Source organism: Drosophila virilis, chromosome X, assembly GCF_030788295.1.
Source record: "Drosophila virilis strain 15010-1051.87 chromosome X, Dvir_AGI_RSII-ME, whole genome shotgun sequence".
Taxonomy (NCBI): Eukaryota; Metazoa; Arthropoda; class Insecta; order Diptera; family Drosophilidae; genus Drosophila; species Drosophila virilis.
In genome coordinates this window covers 8511570-8527577 of record NC_091543.1, presented here as the reverse complement: position 1 = coordinate 8527577, position 16008 = coordinate 8511570, and the positions used below count along the sequence as shown (strand labels likewise).

Sequence of the window (16008 nt, the reverse complement as noted above, 5' to 3'; positions counted from 1 at the left end):
TTTGAAATAAAGATGCATAATTATTCGTATCAATATACTTTATATTGTATGGAAATTGCATATCAATATTTTATATGCTTTTTTCTATAATATTCAATTTGTACTTTTCTGCAAGGTGATACTCATTGCGTATTCCAGTTAGCTTTCAAAATTTCAAATATAATATTATATATATGATATACAAAATAAACCTGTGTAGTGTTTTATTAAGCAGAAAAGCAGTGACTAGTTACTTGGTATCGTTCCATGCATTAAAACGAGCGTTGCCATCTTGTTGGTGTCAGCTCTCGTAGTGCTGCCACCCTTGGAAGCTAAGGCTTTTACAGTTATTTTTTTGTCTTTGGTGTATGTGTATGTGCGTGTGCTGCCTTAAGAAACGAGGCAAAGACATTTATTAAATCATGGATATTCAAGATAATATGGAGTGTTCAGCGGAAGGTGAACAATTGAAAAGTGAGCTGGATACCAAAATGGCAGCATCTTATTCAAAGGTAAGTTATGGGCAAAACCCGTCCGTGCATGATCGCACATTTTCCAACTGCCGTTAATCTTTACCCAGATCTAAGTTAATATTGTATATTAAATATTATGTGTTACACATGAAACAAGCTGCACCCTTGAGACAGCAGCTAGGCTTCTTCTTCTTCCAGAGTCCTGTCAAATTAGAACATAACCTTTCTTTTTTTGTAATATTCCAAGCAAGTTCGTATGGAGAAAACAGAGCTTTCTCAAAAGGGACACTCCATATATGTTCTCGTTCAATAGCATATATACATATGTATTTGTAATTCTTAGTATGCATCGAATATATATATATTTCACAGTCTGTCGGAGAACAACTTGTGAGCGCTGCTGTACTAGCTCGCCAATTAAAGGCTGGAACGCCTGTTGTAAAACTATGCCAGGAACCGAAGAATGGAAACGAGGCAGTTGGCGCGGTTTCAGCAAAACGCCTTAAAAGTGGACAGACATCTTCGTCAGATAGTGGCGATCAGACTGAGCGCAAATATATTGATCTATTGCCGCAAACCGTAAGGAAATACAATCATCTTGAGGCGTGGCTAGGCACATTGGATTACCGCACCGTAAAGCCGGTGATGATGATGATGAGTGCGGATGAAAATATGCAGGAGCCAGGCGAGGGCGGCTGCATTGACAGCGAGTCTAATGTTGCCCAGCGTTTGGCCCAAGAGCTGTGGGCCATCGACAGCGATGAGGATGAGCCGGAACAGATGACAGACTGCACAAATCCATTTCGTTTTTCCCTAACCGACAATCAGCAGACGGAACAGATCCTAAATACCGAAAACCTGAGCGCTGAGCGCCAGATGAACAATTTTATACAACTTATACAATCGCGCGCGGCCGTGCCGGAATATGCGCTGGTAGGTAACGCCGGCCAACCAGCTCTAACCATATTAAACGACTGTTTTCCAATACAAGTCAGATGCCGTCTACTGCGTGGACAAGCCCAAGGAAGCCGCTGCCCTAGGCGCTGAGCTGCCCCTAGTGCCGATATCGGAGAGCTTTAAGATTGGAGATCTGCTCAAGCTTTTTGTATCCGAGGTGTGTGTCTGTGGAAACCATTTACACATATATAACCAAAGGGATGAGAAATGATTTTATGTTGTCCGATTTGTTGCGGCCATTGCATATATCCTTTGAAGATAATGAAATCTGTATTGCTGAGCTTGGCCAAGGTTTCGCTTAGATCGTGATTCTTCTCAGGGCAGCCAATGCAAAGTGTCATGACGATAGAGAGATAGAAGCAGTTCTATATGCACTCCGTTGTTAATGCCGATCAAGAATATATATATATATCTATAGCATGGAGGTCAGCTATAGTATCGATATTGTGTATTGAAAAGATAGCTTCGAATTATATGTCAAATTAGATATTGTTTGCAATTTCGACCAAACATATTTCCAGTTAGTCTCTGTGAGTTATTTGAAGCAGACCGTGCGGTTGTCCTTAAGGATTTCAGCGAGATTTTGTTAAGTCGAATAGCATATCTATTGGATTTCACAAATTCTCGCTGAAATGTTTAAGCACAACCGCAAACTAAAAAAAAATATAAGGAAAATCAATTTTCAATCAATTTAGCAAATTCTCCGAGGTGAGTCTCAGTGCAGTTATATTACAACGATCTGGATGACGAGCTTAGTTATATATATATTTAGCTAGCTCCCGTGGAAAATGGGAAAATATAAGATGTGCCTGAGTCTGGTTAAGTGAGCAGCAGTTGCTGGAGCTTCCTGATGAACGGGAGTGTAACCCTTAGGCGAACTCTTTGCCCAAATGCTTTCTCTTGGTTGATTTGTCTTCGTTCAAGCAGAGGCTTTGTGGATATGATATTTGATAGCGTGGTGTCCCATCGGGTAGCTCGTCTTCCTTAGCTTGTAGGAGGCTCGAATAGCAGCGTTTATTAGAATCAATTAGAGGGGAACCCGACTGGACTCTTGCCAGCTTGTCCGTTGCTTCCAATCTTTCTTATTTTCGCTTAACGTGTTTTCGGTTTCTTTGGACAGGTCTACAGTCCGTTTCAGTTCTGGTTTCATGTTGTTGGCGGCGACTATGACATGCATATGCTGGAACAGCTAAATCACCAGCTAACGTAAGCAACTTAAACCGGGCAGAGCACTCAGTATGCACTTGGCTCAAATCCTCGATTCAATCCATGTTGTTTGCTGCAAGTGCCTGAATCGTGTCGTATATTATTGGAATGTGAAATACCCTGCTATTTCTAATATCGCCTCTCTTCGTGCAGCAATTTTTATTCTACACTGCGTGGCGCTGACTGGCAGCTGCCGAGCTACTTTATGAAACCCGGATATATGTGCGCTGTGCTGCATGAATTTGCTTGGCGTCGTGGACGCATTGTCAGCGAACCCCTGGCTGACGCTGACCATGTATCTGTTTATTTGCTGGACTATGGCAAGGGAGTGAATGTTCAACGCAAGGAATTGTATTTTCTGCACGGCACCTTTAAAGAGCAGCCGGCTTTGTTGATGCGCGGCACACTGACCGATGTGTATCCGTTGGATTTGCATTGGCCCGAAAATGCGACAACGAAGTTTAAGCAGTTGGTGCATGCACGTGAGCTGCATGCCGTTATCAAGGATATTGATATTCAAGATCGCATCCTCTTTGTAAATCTGTTCAACAAGAGCAGCTCGGAGACGACGACCATTAGCGATTTGTTAATCGAGGCCAAAATGGCCGGACGCAGTCAGAATTATAGCGCCGAGTTGCGTGCCGCCAATTGTGGTCGTCGCTTGCGCTACCTGCGCGAGCGCCTGCCCACGTGAGTGTCCTTGCGGTCTATCAATTGGAATTACATTAGTATGGAAACAATTTAATTTGCTTACAGCTTTGATATGCTCGAGACGCAGGTGTTTCCCACGGCCACCGATGATTTTGAGGAAAAGTTCGATAATATCATCTATATGCCGACATTCTTTCAGCAATTTCAGCCGCCACAGCTGACAAATCCGTTTCTACATGACCTGCAAGAGGCGCTGGCCAACTGGCTGGTCAAATTCCAGCCCGAGGAGATGGCCTGGCGTAAGCTGAACAAAGAGGCGCACAAAAAGCTAAAACAGGAGCAACAAAAACGTCTGCAACAGTTCTTAACCGAGCATCCCAATTTTTTTAATGAGCTAACAGCCTAATTGTTCAAAATGTGATTCCTTACATAGAGCTCCCATATGTCATCATCTATTCTCTATAAGAGCATGTAATGTGTAGTACCCCATCGACTTGACAGTACGCTAAATTATATCTATTGTAAACAGCCCGTAAATGGGTTAATCTTTTCAACTGACAACTGACCAACTTATATTTAAAAAGAAACAACACAAATTTACTGCGTGATCATATGTCATACATAAACGTATGCTATGCATGGGTAATGCCTATTTTCGAATATAAATTTCATCTGACAAACAGAAGAACATATGCATATATGTTTGTATAGGTTTGCATGTGCAATTGATTTGCATTTGAATATAAACGGACCGTTTGAGACTGAATCTTTCAACTGACATCAATTTTAACAATTATATTGTTCATATTCCAAATATTGCTTAATTACATACAAATAAAATGGGTAAACAAAATACTCTTGAAATCTTTGTATATATGTATGTAAATCATAGCACAAGTTCGCTTTTTATATTCTGCACCCATTCTGCAACAGGCAGAAGGCAGCATCTCCGACCCCATAAATTATATACATTCTTGATCAGCATCAATAGTCGAATCGATCGATAGCCATGTACGTCCGTCCGCATGTTTGAACGCAAGGATCCCCTATAAGAGCTAGATACATGAGCTGTAAGGTCCTCGCAGATTGAGTTTGTTTCCGATATTCGATAACTTGCCCCGTTTCCGAGTAATCGATAAAAATCGATATCGAAATCCTGTTATTTGATCAAATTGGGTAAATAATAAAAGCTAGTGTCACCAAACTTGACGTGTAGCTTCTAGAAAAGTATATTTGCATTTGGTGTTGGAATAAGGGGGTTCAGGGTATGCCCTAGTCGGGTGTTCTCGACTGAGACTGTAATCCTGTAATTCTGAAGCTAAAGTGTAATCCTGTTCAAGATTGAGAGAGCAGTATTATAATTGTGTGTCTCAGTCTGTCCGACTTCTAGCAGGCGTTATCTAACTACTTGAGCATCAAATATGGCAAGCTTAATATACTCCTTTTCACCTCGTGAACAGAGTGAAATAAATGATATTTGATGATGTTGCTTGAGTTAGTTTCAAATGTGTTATTAGGCTATGTCCGAATTGAAAAGAGTAACATCAAATACATCTAATAAAAAGATTAATTTATGGTTAAGTTGCGACGCCGGCGCCGCCTTCAAAATCGCGCTCATTCAGTTTCGCACATTTCGGCCATCATGCGGGTCAGTTTGTGCTCGTCGGCGCCAATGATTTTGGCCACGTTGTGGTTGCACTTGAGGAAGACAAATGTTGGCATGCTGCGCACCCTGTATTCATCTACAAGTTCGTCAAATTTATCGACGTTCACTTTAATGATAATCGCCTTGCTGGCGTATTTATATTCGAGAGTTTGCACCAGCTGGTCAATGTCCTGGCAGGGCTTGCTGTTCCTCGCATAAAAGTCCAGCACGACCACCTTATTTTTGGCCGCCTCGAGGCGTTTATTGAATCCACTAACGGTGCGAACGGTGGGCATATTTTTTTTTTTAGGCACTTTGTATTTAAATTGAAAAATTGGGTTTATTTTCAGATGACTGTCGAGGAATTTTCCGCTGGATGCAGCGTTCGTTCAGGCTGGTCGTATGTAAATGTAAGTACACAGAATGCATTAGATAAACAAACGGTACTCGTCCAGCGCTTGAGCGTTGCCACCCGTCGTTTATGTAAATACCCTATCGACTGGCGATATGCGCAGTGCGCACGTGCGCGGCTTTTGACAATTTGAAATACTTTACTAAAACTCGTACATATGATGCAGGCGATTTGCTTTTGCTTATAGTTTTCCTTTCGACTTTAAATTTATTTTACAAATAAATATTATGAAATTCTTAACTAATACAACTTAAAGCAAATGGATCATATCGTGCCCATATATATATAGCCCATATACGGTCTATATGTAGGGCATATGCGTATATCATATTGCGTTGCATACAATTTTCTGCATTTGGTCGTCGATTGTTCGTAGATGTGTTTCTTTTTTCTTTTTTTTTAAAGGGTGTAGGGCGTTTTACAATACGCATTTCGCGTATTTTGCTTCTCCAGTCGGCTGGCTTGACATTTAAAAATATATACATATATATAACCATTGCATCCGCGGGCCCAATAAAACATCTTGTTATTATCTAGAGCAGGAACTGTGTGTGTGCCTGCAATTAAATAAAAAATCAGTTTATTATTGCAATCAAAAAATATAAATATATTTAATAATTCATAATGATTGCATACAAAAACTTGATTATCGCCCAATAAACTCAATTGGCAGATATGATATAGAGATCAGATCCATCCGGTTTCGTCTTATGAAATGCCTGTAATAAGAAATATGAAGAAAATACATTTATTAAAGTTCATTGTAGAATTTACAAGTGCAATGCTCAGAACTATTAGGTCTTGAAAATACCCATTTTGATTATGAGCATTTTCTCTTTATATTAAGTCTCTTCACTTAGTTAAATGTTTTTCGATTCTGTCCTATTTGTTGTCTGTAAGTCCCCGTCCAGTTCATTTGCAGAGCTTAAAATTCCAAACAAAATGTTTTACTTTTATATTTTGGAATTTCCATAGCTTTTATAATGCAAATGAATTTCTTTTTAATTCTCTATGGGCTTGTAATTGAGATTTATTGTTTTAAATTGAATAGAAATGTACGCGTAAATAGAAATGCATATTGTTTTTATTTTTAGAATAAATTAAAGTACAATACATTATGTTCAACATAAATTTGCTGTTCTTATACATTTAAAAAAAAAGTATATTCTTATATTATTTCCTTAAAAACAATCATGATGAATTTGTATACATATTATTTGTCAATGATTCATCTAGTTAGCCCGGCTATAGGGTATTTGTCAAGTCGACTTGTTAATCGTTTGCCTATATATGTACATATATATTTAACGAGCGCGTGTCACGCGCCTGACCAAAACATAATTGAGCAATGGAATAGATACAGTTGAATGGAATGATATACTGGAAGCACTTACTCTGACAATCCACGAAGTTATCGGAGCTTGCTCTTGTTGGTATATGGGCCTGTTTCAATGGGACAGACATTTTGTCACTTGACCTATTGACCAAATGCTTGATGAATGCAATGTGCATGCATTGTTGGCAACTGTCCCTCATTGTCCAGCTCCATGATCTGCATCAAGTCCTCTTGCATTAACGATGGTCCCCTGATACTTTGGTAGTTATCTGTGGCTCCCGTTTCCGTTGGTGAGCTGTTGTTGTTGTTGTTGTTGTTGTTGTTGTTGTTGTTGTAGTAACTGTTATTCATATTAATATTATTATTATTGTTATTGTTGCTATTCTCGTTGTTGTTGTTGTTGTTGTTGCCCAATTCATCGCCGCCAAAGGGCAACTGGCCGGCTTGCAATTCACTGGAAGCCATCATCGGTCGATCGTGCATAACCTTAATCCAGGGCAACGTTAGCTGAATGCGATGCCAGCGCTGCGAGGCGCGATCCGACTTCGATTCGTGCAGCATTATGTTCGAGCGCGCCGCTGCCAATGGCGGCTGGCTGGCGGCCGTTATGGTGGCCGCCATTGCCGTTGTTACATCGGCCAATCTGAGCGCATTCTGGCTCGTTGTGGGCACATCGTCGTCGCGCATCATATCCGGCTCCGTTGGCGGCAACATTGCCGTCTGCATTTCTGTTTCCGAATCAACGATGATGTTGTTGTTGTTGTTGTTGTTGTTGTTGTTGTTGCTGGTGGAGCTGGGCGAGAAATGGGCAATAGTCAACGGCTGCTCTCTATGATCCAGCTGCATCTGCAGCTGCTGCTGCTGCTGTCGCTGCTGCTGCTGCTGCTGCTGCTGCTGCTGCTGCTGCTGCAGCTGATCCGTTTCATCCGTCAGCGTATCGGTTGCCGATAAACAATTCATTACACGATGCGCAGCAGCCAATTGGCTGCGCATCATATTGTTGCTGGAGCGCGAGTTGCCGTATTGCAAACGCTGCTGCAGCATTGCCCGCTTCATGAGATCCGGATGCAATTGATTGTGGCTGGATGTGCTTTGCGGCAGCTGGGCGGCCTGATGGCTGGTATCGAGCATTATTGATGTTGCCGCCGAATCACCGGTAACCAGCCGCCGTTGGCGTCTCTGGACGATGCGCTCAATGTTCGAGCGCGATTGTGCATTGCCGTAGCTGATCCGACGGGCGGCGCGTTGGCGTCGCTCCTGTGCCTCGCGTCGGGCATCGTCAACGGCGCGCATTTTTGCTGTTAGCCGGAGTTCGCTGCGCAAATAGAAACCGGCGCCGCTTTCGGCCATTTGGGCATTGCGTCGGGATATCTCCTGGCCCAGTTCGCGGGCACGCTCCAGCGCCTCGAGACGCTCCCGCCGCTGTTGGGCCTGCATGGCCTCCGGTGTCAAATGCACCAGCGTTGTATGCCTGCGCTGGGCATTCGATGTGCTCGGCGATTCGTTAATATCCTCTATTTCACGGAACAGACGCTTCAGTCGCACCTGACGCATCTTTAGCTCGATGGTCCGATCGTTAAACTCCTGTATCCGTTCATATTCTTCGCGCAGGCGCTGCAGTTGCCCGTTGCGGCGGCTGTTGTTGAACATGCGCCGGAAATAGGGTGTACGCTTTATTTGATAGGACATGCTCCTCCTCCTCCTCCTCCACCTTAATCGGCTGAATCGGCGTCTTCACCACGAATTCTCAACAACGAATTTTGGATACCAAAGTGTCGCGACAATTAGACGAGGTGATATATATATTTATTTTTTTTTTTCGCTTTTTGTTGCACTTGAAAATTTTGTACGCTACCTAAAAAAAAAAAAAAAAAAGGATTGTTTGTTGAATGTTGCTGTGACGAAAATGATTTTTATTTGATTCCTCTGGACGATATTAAAATCTGTGAATTGAAGTCAAACGCCAGGAACGCCATTCGCCTGCTGCGATTGCCGCCGTTACACAGATTACACAGATGAAGCCAAACAATTCTCTTATTTCTCTTTGTCATTTTTATTATCAGTTTATAATCGTTTCTAACCTTAAAACCTATCACAGAAGCATGCTTCTAAGGGCAAAAAAAAAAACATATTCAAATTTGAGGTTATTTTTGCATTGGAAATTACATAAATTGTTTGCCGTCACAGTTACAGTTACAGTTACAGTTACACTTACAGTTACAGTTAAGCAATACATATATTAAAATGTTAAATTTACGGTTAGGTAGCGACGCCTGCGCCGCCTTCAATTCGCGCTCATTTGCATACTTTGGCCATCATGCGGGTCAGTTTGTGCTCGTCGGCGCCAATGATTTTGCCCAAGCTGCGATTGCCCTTGAGGAAGACAAACGTTGGCATGCTGCGCACCTTGTACTTTTCCACCAGCTCGTCAAATTTGTCGACGTTGACTTTGATAACGATCGCCTTGCTGGCGTATTGGCGTGCCAGGGATTTGACCATTGGGTCCATTTCCTTGCAGGGTCCGCACCAGGTGGCATAGAAGTCCACCAGGACAACTTTGTTTTCGGCTGCCTCGATGCGTTTGTAGAAATCATTGACGCTGCGAATGGCCGACATTTTGAATACAACTTTGCAAAACAGTTACACAAAATACAGAATCCAATTGGATTGAAACGTCTTTGTCAATTTGGTAGAACTTTGCGAATGCGTGCCGTGCACCTCTATTTATAGCAACAATACACCGCAAGCTGGAAGGCTATGTAAATGTTTCCCGCGCTTTTAGGCGGCGAATACACACACAAGCGTCTTGATGCGTGCATACATACATACATACACACATCATAAATGAACAAACGGTACTCGTCCAGCATTTGAGCGTTGCCACCTGTCGCTCAGATGAGATTATCGATTGACGATTGGCGCACGTGCAGTTCACAATTATATTTTGAAATCGTCGCCTTAACGAAAAACTTAGCTGCCAATTCATTAAGAAACTTATGCGAGCTGCTAACTGTTTTCCGTTTTGACTGGAAGTCAAGGCTTCCTTTCTTCCTATTTCACTTCAGCTGTCTAGCTGTCGAGCCGAAAAAAATAAAATTCCAGAAACTTGTGCGCACACACAAAAAATTGTTGCAAATATTCGAAATTCATGTTTGTGTTCAGTCAACAAACCAAACAGACAAAAAAAAAAAAAAAATAAACAAATAAATAATTAAAAAAAAAAAAAAAAAATACAAGAAAAAAAAACATTCCAACGGCATAGCGAAATTTCAGTCATGGTGCATGTTATACAGAGCAAAGAGGATTTCGAACAGCAACTGTCCAATGCCGGCGACAAACTGATCGTCATCGACTTCTGCGCCAATTGGTGCGGACCGTGCAAAATAATTGCACCCAAACTGGAGGAGCTGGCCGCCACATATGCCGAGCGTGCCGTTGTCCTTAAAGTGAATGTCGATGAGAACGAGGAGATAACAATTGAGTATAACATAACCAGCATGCCGACATTTGTGTTCATCAAGAGCGGCGAGGTACTGGAGGTGTTTGTGGGCGGCAATTCGGACAAATTGGCCAAATCGATGGAGAAATATGTGAGCGACAGCGATGAGCCGAACGAGGAAATGCAACAGCAGCTGAGCACATCCTCGGAGAGCGCTGCCAGCGGCAGCACCATTTGTGATCTTGATGAGGAGGTCGAGGGCGCTCACGAGATGTCCATGCGTGTGCAGAGTGGTGCCCTAGACAAGGAGGGCGTCCTGGAGAACTAATTGAATAACCTGTATTTAACTAAGAAAGCGGAAAAACTCATGCAAACAAAACGAAATGCCAGTACAAACGAAAGCGAAAAAAAAAAGAACAAAACAAAGAAACACTTAGCAATGCCGACCGAATTCCGAACACTGTACAACATAACATTGGAGATCACTTGACTGTCTTAAGGACGCGTACACTACACTACAACGAACTCTTAACTCCTGAACACAAGCCCTGAAAAATTGTAAATCACCATTAAACTTGACTTGTTGCCAACTTAAAGCTAAACACGATTTTTTTTAACATCATTTCTTTGTATTTTGTATTTATTCTAAGTATAATTTTAAATTAGGAGCGTTAAAAAAAATTAGATTCGTGTGTGCTCCCAAATGAGAGGCGGCACGCACAAATCAAGTTTCCTACACTTATATATATATGCATATATATATATAATTGTATATGTAGCCCAATATTGTTGTTTACTTTTTGGCAAAAGTAATTTTCATAGCATGCGTGGGCGTTATTTTGAAGCCCTGCAGCGCTTCTTTGGCGGCATTGCTCTGCAGTTCGGTGGTAAACTCGACAAAGGCAATATCGTGACGGTTGGGCACCAGACGCACCTCCTTGAAGCCGGGGAACTGATTGAACAGCATTGAGAGCATCATTTCGTTTGTTTCCTCCGGTAAATTGGTGAGGAATAGAATTTGATTTGGCGGCTGTTCCGTTTGTGTATTGGGATTCGAATTTTCGGTGCTGCTCTGCTTCTTCTTCTTGTCCCTGTTTTAGAATTCGAAAAAACAAAAAAAAACATTAAATATACAGCATCCAATTCGCATACAAATTACACTCGATACAAACTTTTTCTCCTCAGCACCCGGTGCCGGCTTTGGTGGTTTCACCTTCTTTGGCCGCTCCTTGTACGTGCCCTTCAGTTTGGCCACAATATCCGAATCAGATTTGGAATAGGCAATACGCATGGGCTTGTCATAGAACGGAAAGCCCTGCATGGTGCGCAGGGCGTTCGAGGCGCTGCCAATTTCCTTAAAAATGACAAACGCTTGCCCTCGCATTTTCAATGTTTTCAATGCCACAATGTCGAGTATTTGGCCGAACTGTGAGAAAATAGCGTAGAGCGATTTCTTGAGCTCCTCCTTTTTAATTTTCTCATTCAGATTGTTTATGTAGATAGTTTGATTTGGGCGCACATCCATTTTGTTGTTTTAATTAAAGAGCAACCAAATAGTTGATGGAAAAAATGCGTAAAAAAAAATGCTCGTTTGGTCGTTGCCGATTAGAGATGTGCAATGCAGCTTTGCATTGACAGTCGCCATGTTTTCGATGTAATACAATATCGATATAATTTAGGCGATAGTACATGGTGAATAACGAGATGCGATGTTAAGCGCGAGTGTATAATGCAGTGATTTTGTGTGGTGACAGTGCAACATGTAATCGACATACAAACGTTTTGTACCACTTTAGTCATTCAATTGCTAAATAATAAATATGAAAAGAAAAATAAAATTGAAATGAATTACAATTTTGTAAGAGCGGTAGGGTTTTCTTGTGTTAGTGTGATATGTACTCGATGTATCTTACGATGTCTAGTGCTGTGATTTTATGCGATACTAGCTATCGATATAGTTGATACCTTTGCTATGCAGCACTGGTGTGTACTGTTTTGCCGGCTGGAACGCACGCTCATTTCAATTTGGTAGCGCTTGCAATTTGTATTTTATGCATAAACGCTCACATGTTGCCCCTTGGAGATGACAAAAAGGATCGCTATGCCAAGCTGTCCTTTCTGGGCGAAGGACAGGTAAGCATTTAGCCTTCTATACGCATTGCAATACATTCCCTTAAACCCCTGCCCAGTTTGCCATCGTGTACAAGGCGCGCGACACTGTGACCAGCCAAATTGTGGCCGTCAAGAAGATCAAGAAGGGCAGCCGCGATGAGGCGCGCGATGGCATCAATCGCACCGCATTGCGTGAAATTAAGATCCTGCAGGAGCTGCAGCACGAGAACATTATCGGACTGGTCGATGTATTTGGCCAGCTGTCGAATGTGTCGCTGGTGTTTGATTTTATGGACACCGATCTGGAGGTGATCATCAAGGATAACAAGATTATTCTCACCCAAGCGAACATCAAGGCGTATGCTATAATGACACTGCGCGGCCTAGAATATCTGCACGTCAATTGGATTCTGCATCGCGATCTGAAGCCCAACAATTTGCTTGTCAATAGTGATGGCGTTTTAAAGATCGGCGATTTTGGTCTGGCCAAGAGCTTTGGTTCGCCTAATCGCGTGTACACTCATCATGTGGTGACGCGTTGGTATCGCTCACCCGAGCTGCTATTTGGCGCCCGCCAATACGGTACCGGCGTGGACATGTGGGCCGTTGGCTGCATTCTCGCCGAGCTTATGTTGCGTGTACCCTTTCTGCCCGGCGATTCCGATCTGGATCAGCTGACGCGCATCTTCAGCGTTTTGGGCACACCCACAGAGGCCGAGTGGCCCTATCTGAGCAAGCTCCATGACTATTTACAATTTCGTCATTTTGTGGGCACACCGCTTCAGAATATATTCACAGCAGCCGGCAATGATATGATCACGCTGATGCGTCGTCTGTTTGCCATGAATCCGCTAAAGCGCTGCTCGTGCCGCGAAGCGCTCAGCATGCCTTATTTTCATAATAAGCCCGCGCCCACAGTTGGCCCCAAATTGCCAATGCCCTCAGCCATATTGGCCGCCAAGGAGGGCGCCAATGCGGCTGCCGATGAGAAACCGGGACTCAAGCGCAAACTGGTCGAGACCACGGTGCGCGGCAATGTCCTGCCGCAAAAAAAGAAGTTAATGTTCTAAACAGCTGCCAGTCCACATGCGAATTGCATAGAGAGTTTATTTGACTAGTTACTAAGCGATAGCCACAAATATACTAAATAAAAGGTAAGGGAATTTATACTACAATTTATTATTTTTATTTTTATTTGTATAAAACAGCTTTCAATGCAACATCTAAGCCTCACACATAGTTCATTAAGTGTTAAGTCGTTATTATTGAGTGTGTACTGTACTGTATAGAAATAGACTGCGCGCGGCTTTTCAAAAAACAGCTCTAAAATTGTTTTCAAACTTTGAAAACGGTTCAATTGTTAAACACGCTAACGAACTAGTTCGGACAATGTTCGAAACTGGTTCAATTAAATGAGAGGATACCTTTAGTTCCAGTTCAAGGACTTTATATCTGTGTCAAAATCTGACTCAAAACATTTTTATATCCGCTTTTTTTTTTTTTTTGTGTAACGCATAGAAACCATTCCGCAGAAGGATATATATTCAAAACTAAACCACATCCAATTTATTTTGTTAGGATCTCGAAATCATTTCAAAGTATTGTATGAAAACCCTTTTTGCTTTTCATTAATACCGTTAACACTGCAGAATTTTTAATAAACGATATATTTCGGGCGGGTCTTAAATTATATATACATATATGTTTTTTATATATTTATCAAAGCTAAAAAACTCAATTTTGTGTGTGTGTGCATATCCTGAACACATAAAGAGTTTTGACTTTTTGAATATTGCTCCCTTCCATGTTGAAGACGTACATGCGAGTCCCTTATACTTATACTTATACTTATACTTATACTTATATTTATACTTATACTTATACTTATACTTATACTCATACTTATACTTATACTTATACTTATACTTATACTTATACTTATACTTATACTTATACTTATACTTATACTTATACTTATACTTATACTTATACTTATACTTATACTTATACTTATACTTATACTTATACTTATACTTATACTTATACTTATACTTATACTTATACTTATACTTATACTTATACTTATACTTATATTTATACTTATACTTATACTTATACTCATACTTATACTTATACTTATACTTATACTTATACTTATACTTATACTTATACTTATACTTATACTTATACTTATACTTATACTTATACTTATAATTATACTTATACTTATACTTATACTTATACTTATACTTATACTTATACTTATACTTATACTTATACTTATACTTATACTTATACTTATACTTATACTTATACTTATACTTATACTTATACTTATACTTATACGTATACTTATACTTATACTTATACTTATACTTATACTTATACTTATACTTATACTTATACTTATACTTATACTTATACTTATACTTATACTTATACTTATACTTATACTTATACTTATACTTATACTTATACTTATACTTATACTTATACTTATACTCATAACGAGTCGAAACGAGTTAAAACGAATCGGGCGCGCTCGTGACACGGAAGAAAAAACGCGGTTAACATAACTTATTTATATTTGGTGATGGACAGTGCTGGACATATCGCATCCAGGCTGGCCTTGGATTTGTTGTGGTCCTAGGCTGGGATGTGGGTATAACTAAGCAGTCACTGAACAAAATTCGTAGCGAACATTTCGGCAACAGTTTTTGGTTACGGTATCGATTGGTACTAAATTGTCAGCAGGAGCAGCAGCAGCAGCACCACCAGGAGGACAGGAGCATGCCGCTGGGCAGAAAGTTGGCCATTGGCTCAGAGGAGGCGCGCCGACAACGCGCCGAGCTGCGCACCAGCTATGGCAATAAGCTATCCAATATGAATTTGGGCCGAATGCGCAGTCGTTCAAATCCCGCTAACACAGATGCCAATCCCTTTCAATCCACAACCTTGGCCATGACCAGTAACGCGGCGTCATCAACATCATCATTGCGACGAATTGCCTCCAGTTTTGCGCACGTCAGCGATTTGGATTGCGGCCGATGTGCGGCACTGCCGCACGAAGATTCCGAGGAGGATGCGCGCGAGGAGCGCGCCGAGGTCCTCATACGCAGCGAGCCATTTAAATCGATTGCCGGAACGGCTGGAGCGACGGCAGCATCACCAACAACAACAACGGCGGCAGCGGCCCAATCCTCACGCGCGTCTGCAAGCCCAAATGCCACGGCCAGCGGAGAGCGGCGCAATCATTATCTCTGCGCGGATGTGATGCAATCGCGTGCTAGCGAGCGTTGGGGTCAAATTGCGGGCACCGTCTCCACCCTGTTTCGTGTGCGACGCATCTCTACGGCGAATCCGCTGTCGGAGCTGCGACGTCTGAGGGAGCAGCGCGATCTGCTGGAGGCCTTTACGCGTCCATTTCTCTACGAGGACAATGTGCAGCGCAAATAGAATGTGGCGACCAACATGACCAAGCGATGCTGTGACCCCCAATTCCACCAGCCAGCAACAAAAACAACAACAACAACATCAGCAACCACAACAATAATAACAACAACAGTAGGAAATAACAATATTCATATATATATATATATATTATATATATATATATATAAAGAACAACTCCGCTTGATTCACATTCACATTCATACATACATACATATATATATATAAATATATTTATTTTTATATATATACATATGTATGCATATACATATATATATTCGTATTCAAATGCAGCTATTCAGTTACAAAATGCTCAAAACTCGCAAATTCTTTCGTTTCGTTTCTTTT

The 16008-nt window shown here is 41.5% G+C and overlaps 8 protein-coding genes across 9 annotated transcripts; 4 read left to right on the top strand and 4 right to left on the bottom strand.

Annotated features, from left to right (window-relative positions):
- Positions 1 to 324: 324 nt before the first annotated feature.
- On the top strand, positions 325 to 4121 carry LOC6633741 (uncharacterized). The gene is made up of 6 exons (XM_002056990.4): positions 325 to 491; positions 825 to 1385; positions 1444 to 1566; positions 2530 to 2615; positions 2769 to 3305; positions 3372 to 4121. Exons 1-6 carry the CDS (start codon positions 402 to 404, stop codon positions 3670 to 3672), a joined length of 1698 nt encoding a protein of 565 aa, XP_002057026.2. The 5' UTR covers positions 325 to 401; the 3' UTR covers positions 3673 to 4121.
- A 759-nt stretch (positions 4122 to 4880) lies between these two features.
- Positions 4881 to 5207, bottom strand: LOC6633740 (thioredoxin-1). The gene has a single exon (XM_002056989.1). It carries the CDS (start codon positions 5205 to 5207, stop codon positions 4881 to 4883), a length of 327 nt encoding a protein of 108 aa, XP_002057025.1.
- Positions 5208 to 5528: 321 nt separating this feature from the next.
- On the bottom strand, positions 5529 to 8523 carry LOC6633739 (nuclear transcription factor Y subunit gamma). Of its 2 annotated transcripts, XM_015170162.3 has the most exons (3): positions 6718 to 8523; positions 5960 to 6042; positions 5529 to 5880 (listed from the first exon to the last, which is right to left on the bottom strand). In XM_015170162.3, the coding sequence occupies exon 1, from the start codon at positions 8346 to 8348 to the stop codon at positions 6801 to 6803; it is 1548 nt and encodes a 515-aa protein (XP_015025648.2). In that variant the 5' UTR covers positions 8349 to 8523; the 3' UTR covers positions 5529 to 5880; positions 5960 to 6042; positions 6718 to 6800. The 2 variants fall into 2 exon arrangements, with proteins under 2 accessions (XP_015025648.2, XP_002057024.2); XM_002056988.4 differs by lacking the exons at positions 5529 to 5880; positions 5960 to 6042 and adding an exon at positions 6390 to 6649.
- Positions 8524 to 8688: 165 nt separating this feature from the next.
- dhd (deadhead) lies at positions 8689 to 9366 on the bottom strand. The gene has a single exon (XM_002056987.4). The coding sequence runs from the start codon at positions 9273 to 9275 to the stop codon at positions 8955 to 8957; it is 321 nt and encodes a 106-aa protein (XP_002057023.1). The 5' UTR covers positions 9276 to 9366; the 3' UTR covers positions 8689 to 8954.
- Positions 9367 to 9708: 342 nt separating this feature from the next.
- Positions 9709 to 10720, top strand: TrxT (Thioredoxin T). The gene has a single exon (XM_002056986.4). The coding sequence runs from the start codon at positions 9935 to 9937 to the stop codon at positions 10424 to 10426; it is 492 nt and encodes a 163-aa protein (XP_002057022.1). The 5' UTR covers positions 9709 to 9934; the 3' UTR covers positions 10427 to 10720.
- Positions 10721 to 11721, bottom strand: snf (U1 small nuclear ribonucleoprotein A snf). The gene is made up of 2 exons (XM_002056985.4): positions 11271 to 11721; positions 10721 to 11189 (listed from the first exon to the last, which is right to left on the bottom strand). Exons 1-2 carry the CDS (start codon positions 11621 to 11623, stop codon positions 10892 to 10894), a joined length of 651 nt encoding a protein of 216 aa, XP_002057021.1. The 5' UTR covers positions 11624 to 11721; the 3' UTR covers positions 10721 to 10891.
- A 350-nt stretch (positions 11722 to 12071) lies between these two features.
- On the top strand, positions 12072 to 13385 carry Cdk7 (Cyclin-dependent kinase 7). Its single transcript, XM_002056984.4, has 2 exons — positions 12072 to 12231; positions 12288 to 13385. The coding sequence occupies exons 1-2, from the start codon at positions 12166 to 12168 to the stop codon at positions 13278 to 13280; spliced, it is 1059 nt and encodes a 352-aa protein (XP_002057020.1). The 5' UTR covers positions 12072 to 12165; the 3' UTR covers positions 13281 to 13385.
- A 1426-nt stretch (positions 13386 to 14811) lies between these two features.
- Positions 14812 to 15859, top strand: LOC6633734 (uncharacterized). Its single transcript, XM_002056983.4, has one exon. The coding sequence runs from the start codon at positions 15001 to 15003 to the stop codon at positions 15664 to 15666; it is 666 nt and encodes a 221-aa protein (XP_002057019.1). The 5' UTR covers positions 14812 to 15000; the 3' UTR covers positions 15667 to 15859.
- The last annotated feature ends 149 nt before the right edge of the window (positions 15860 to 16008 follow it).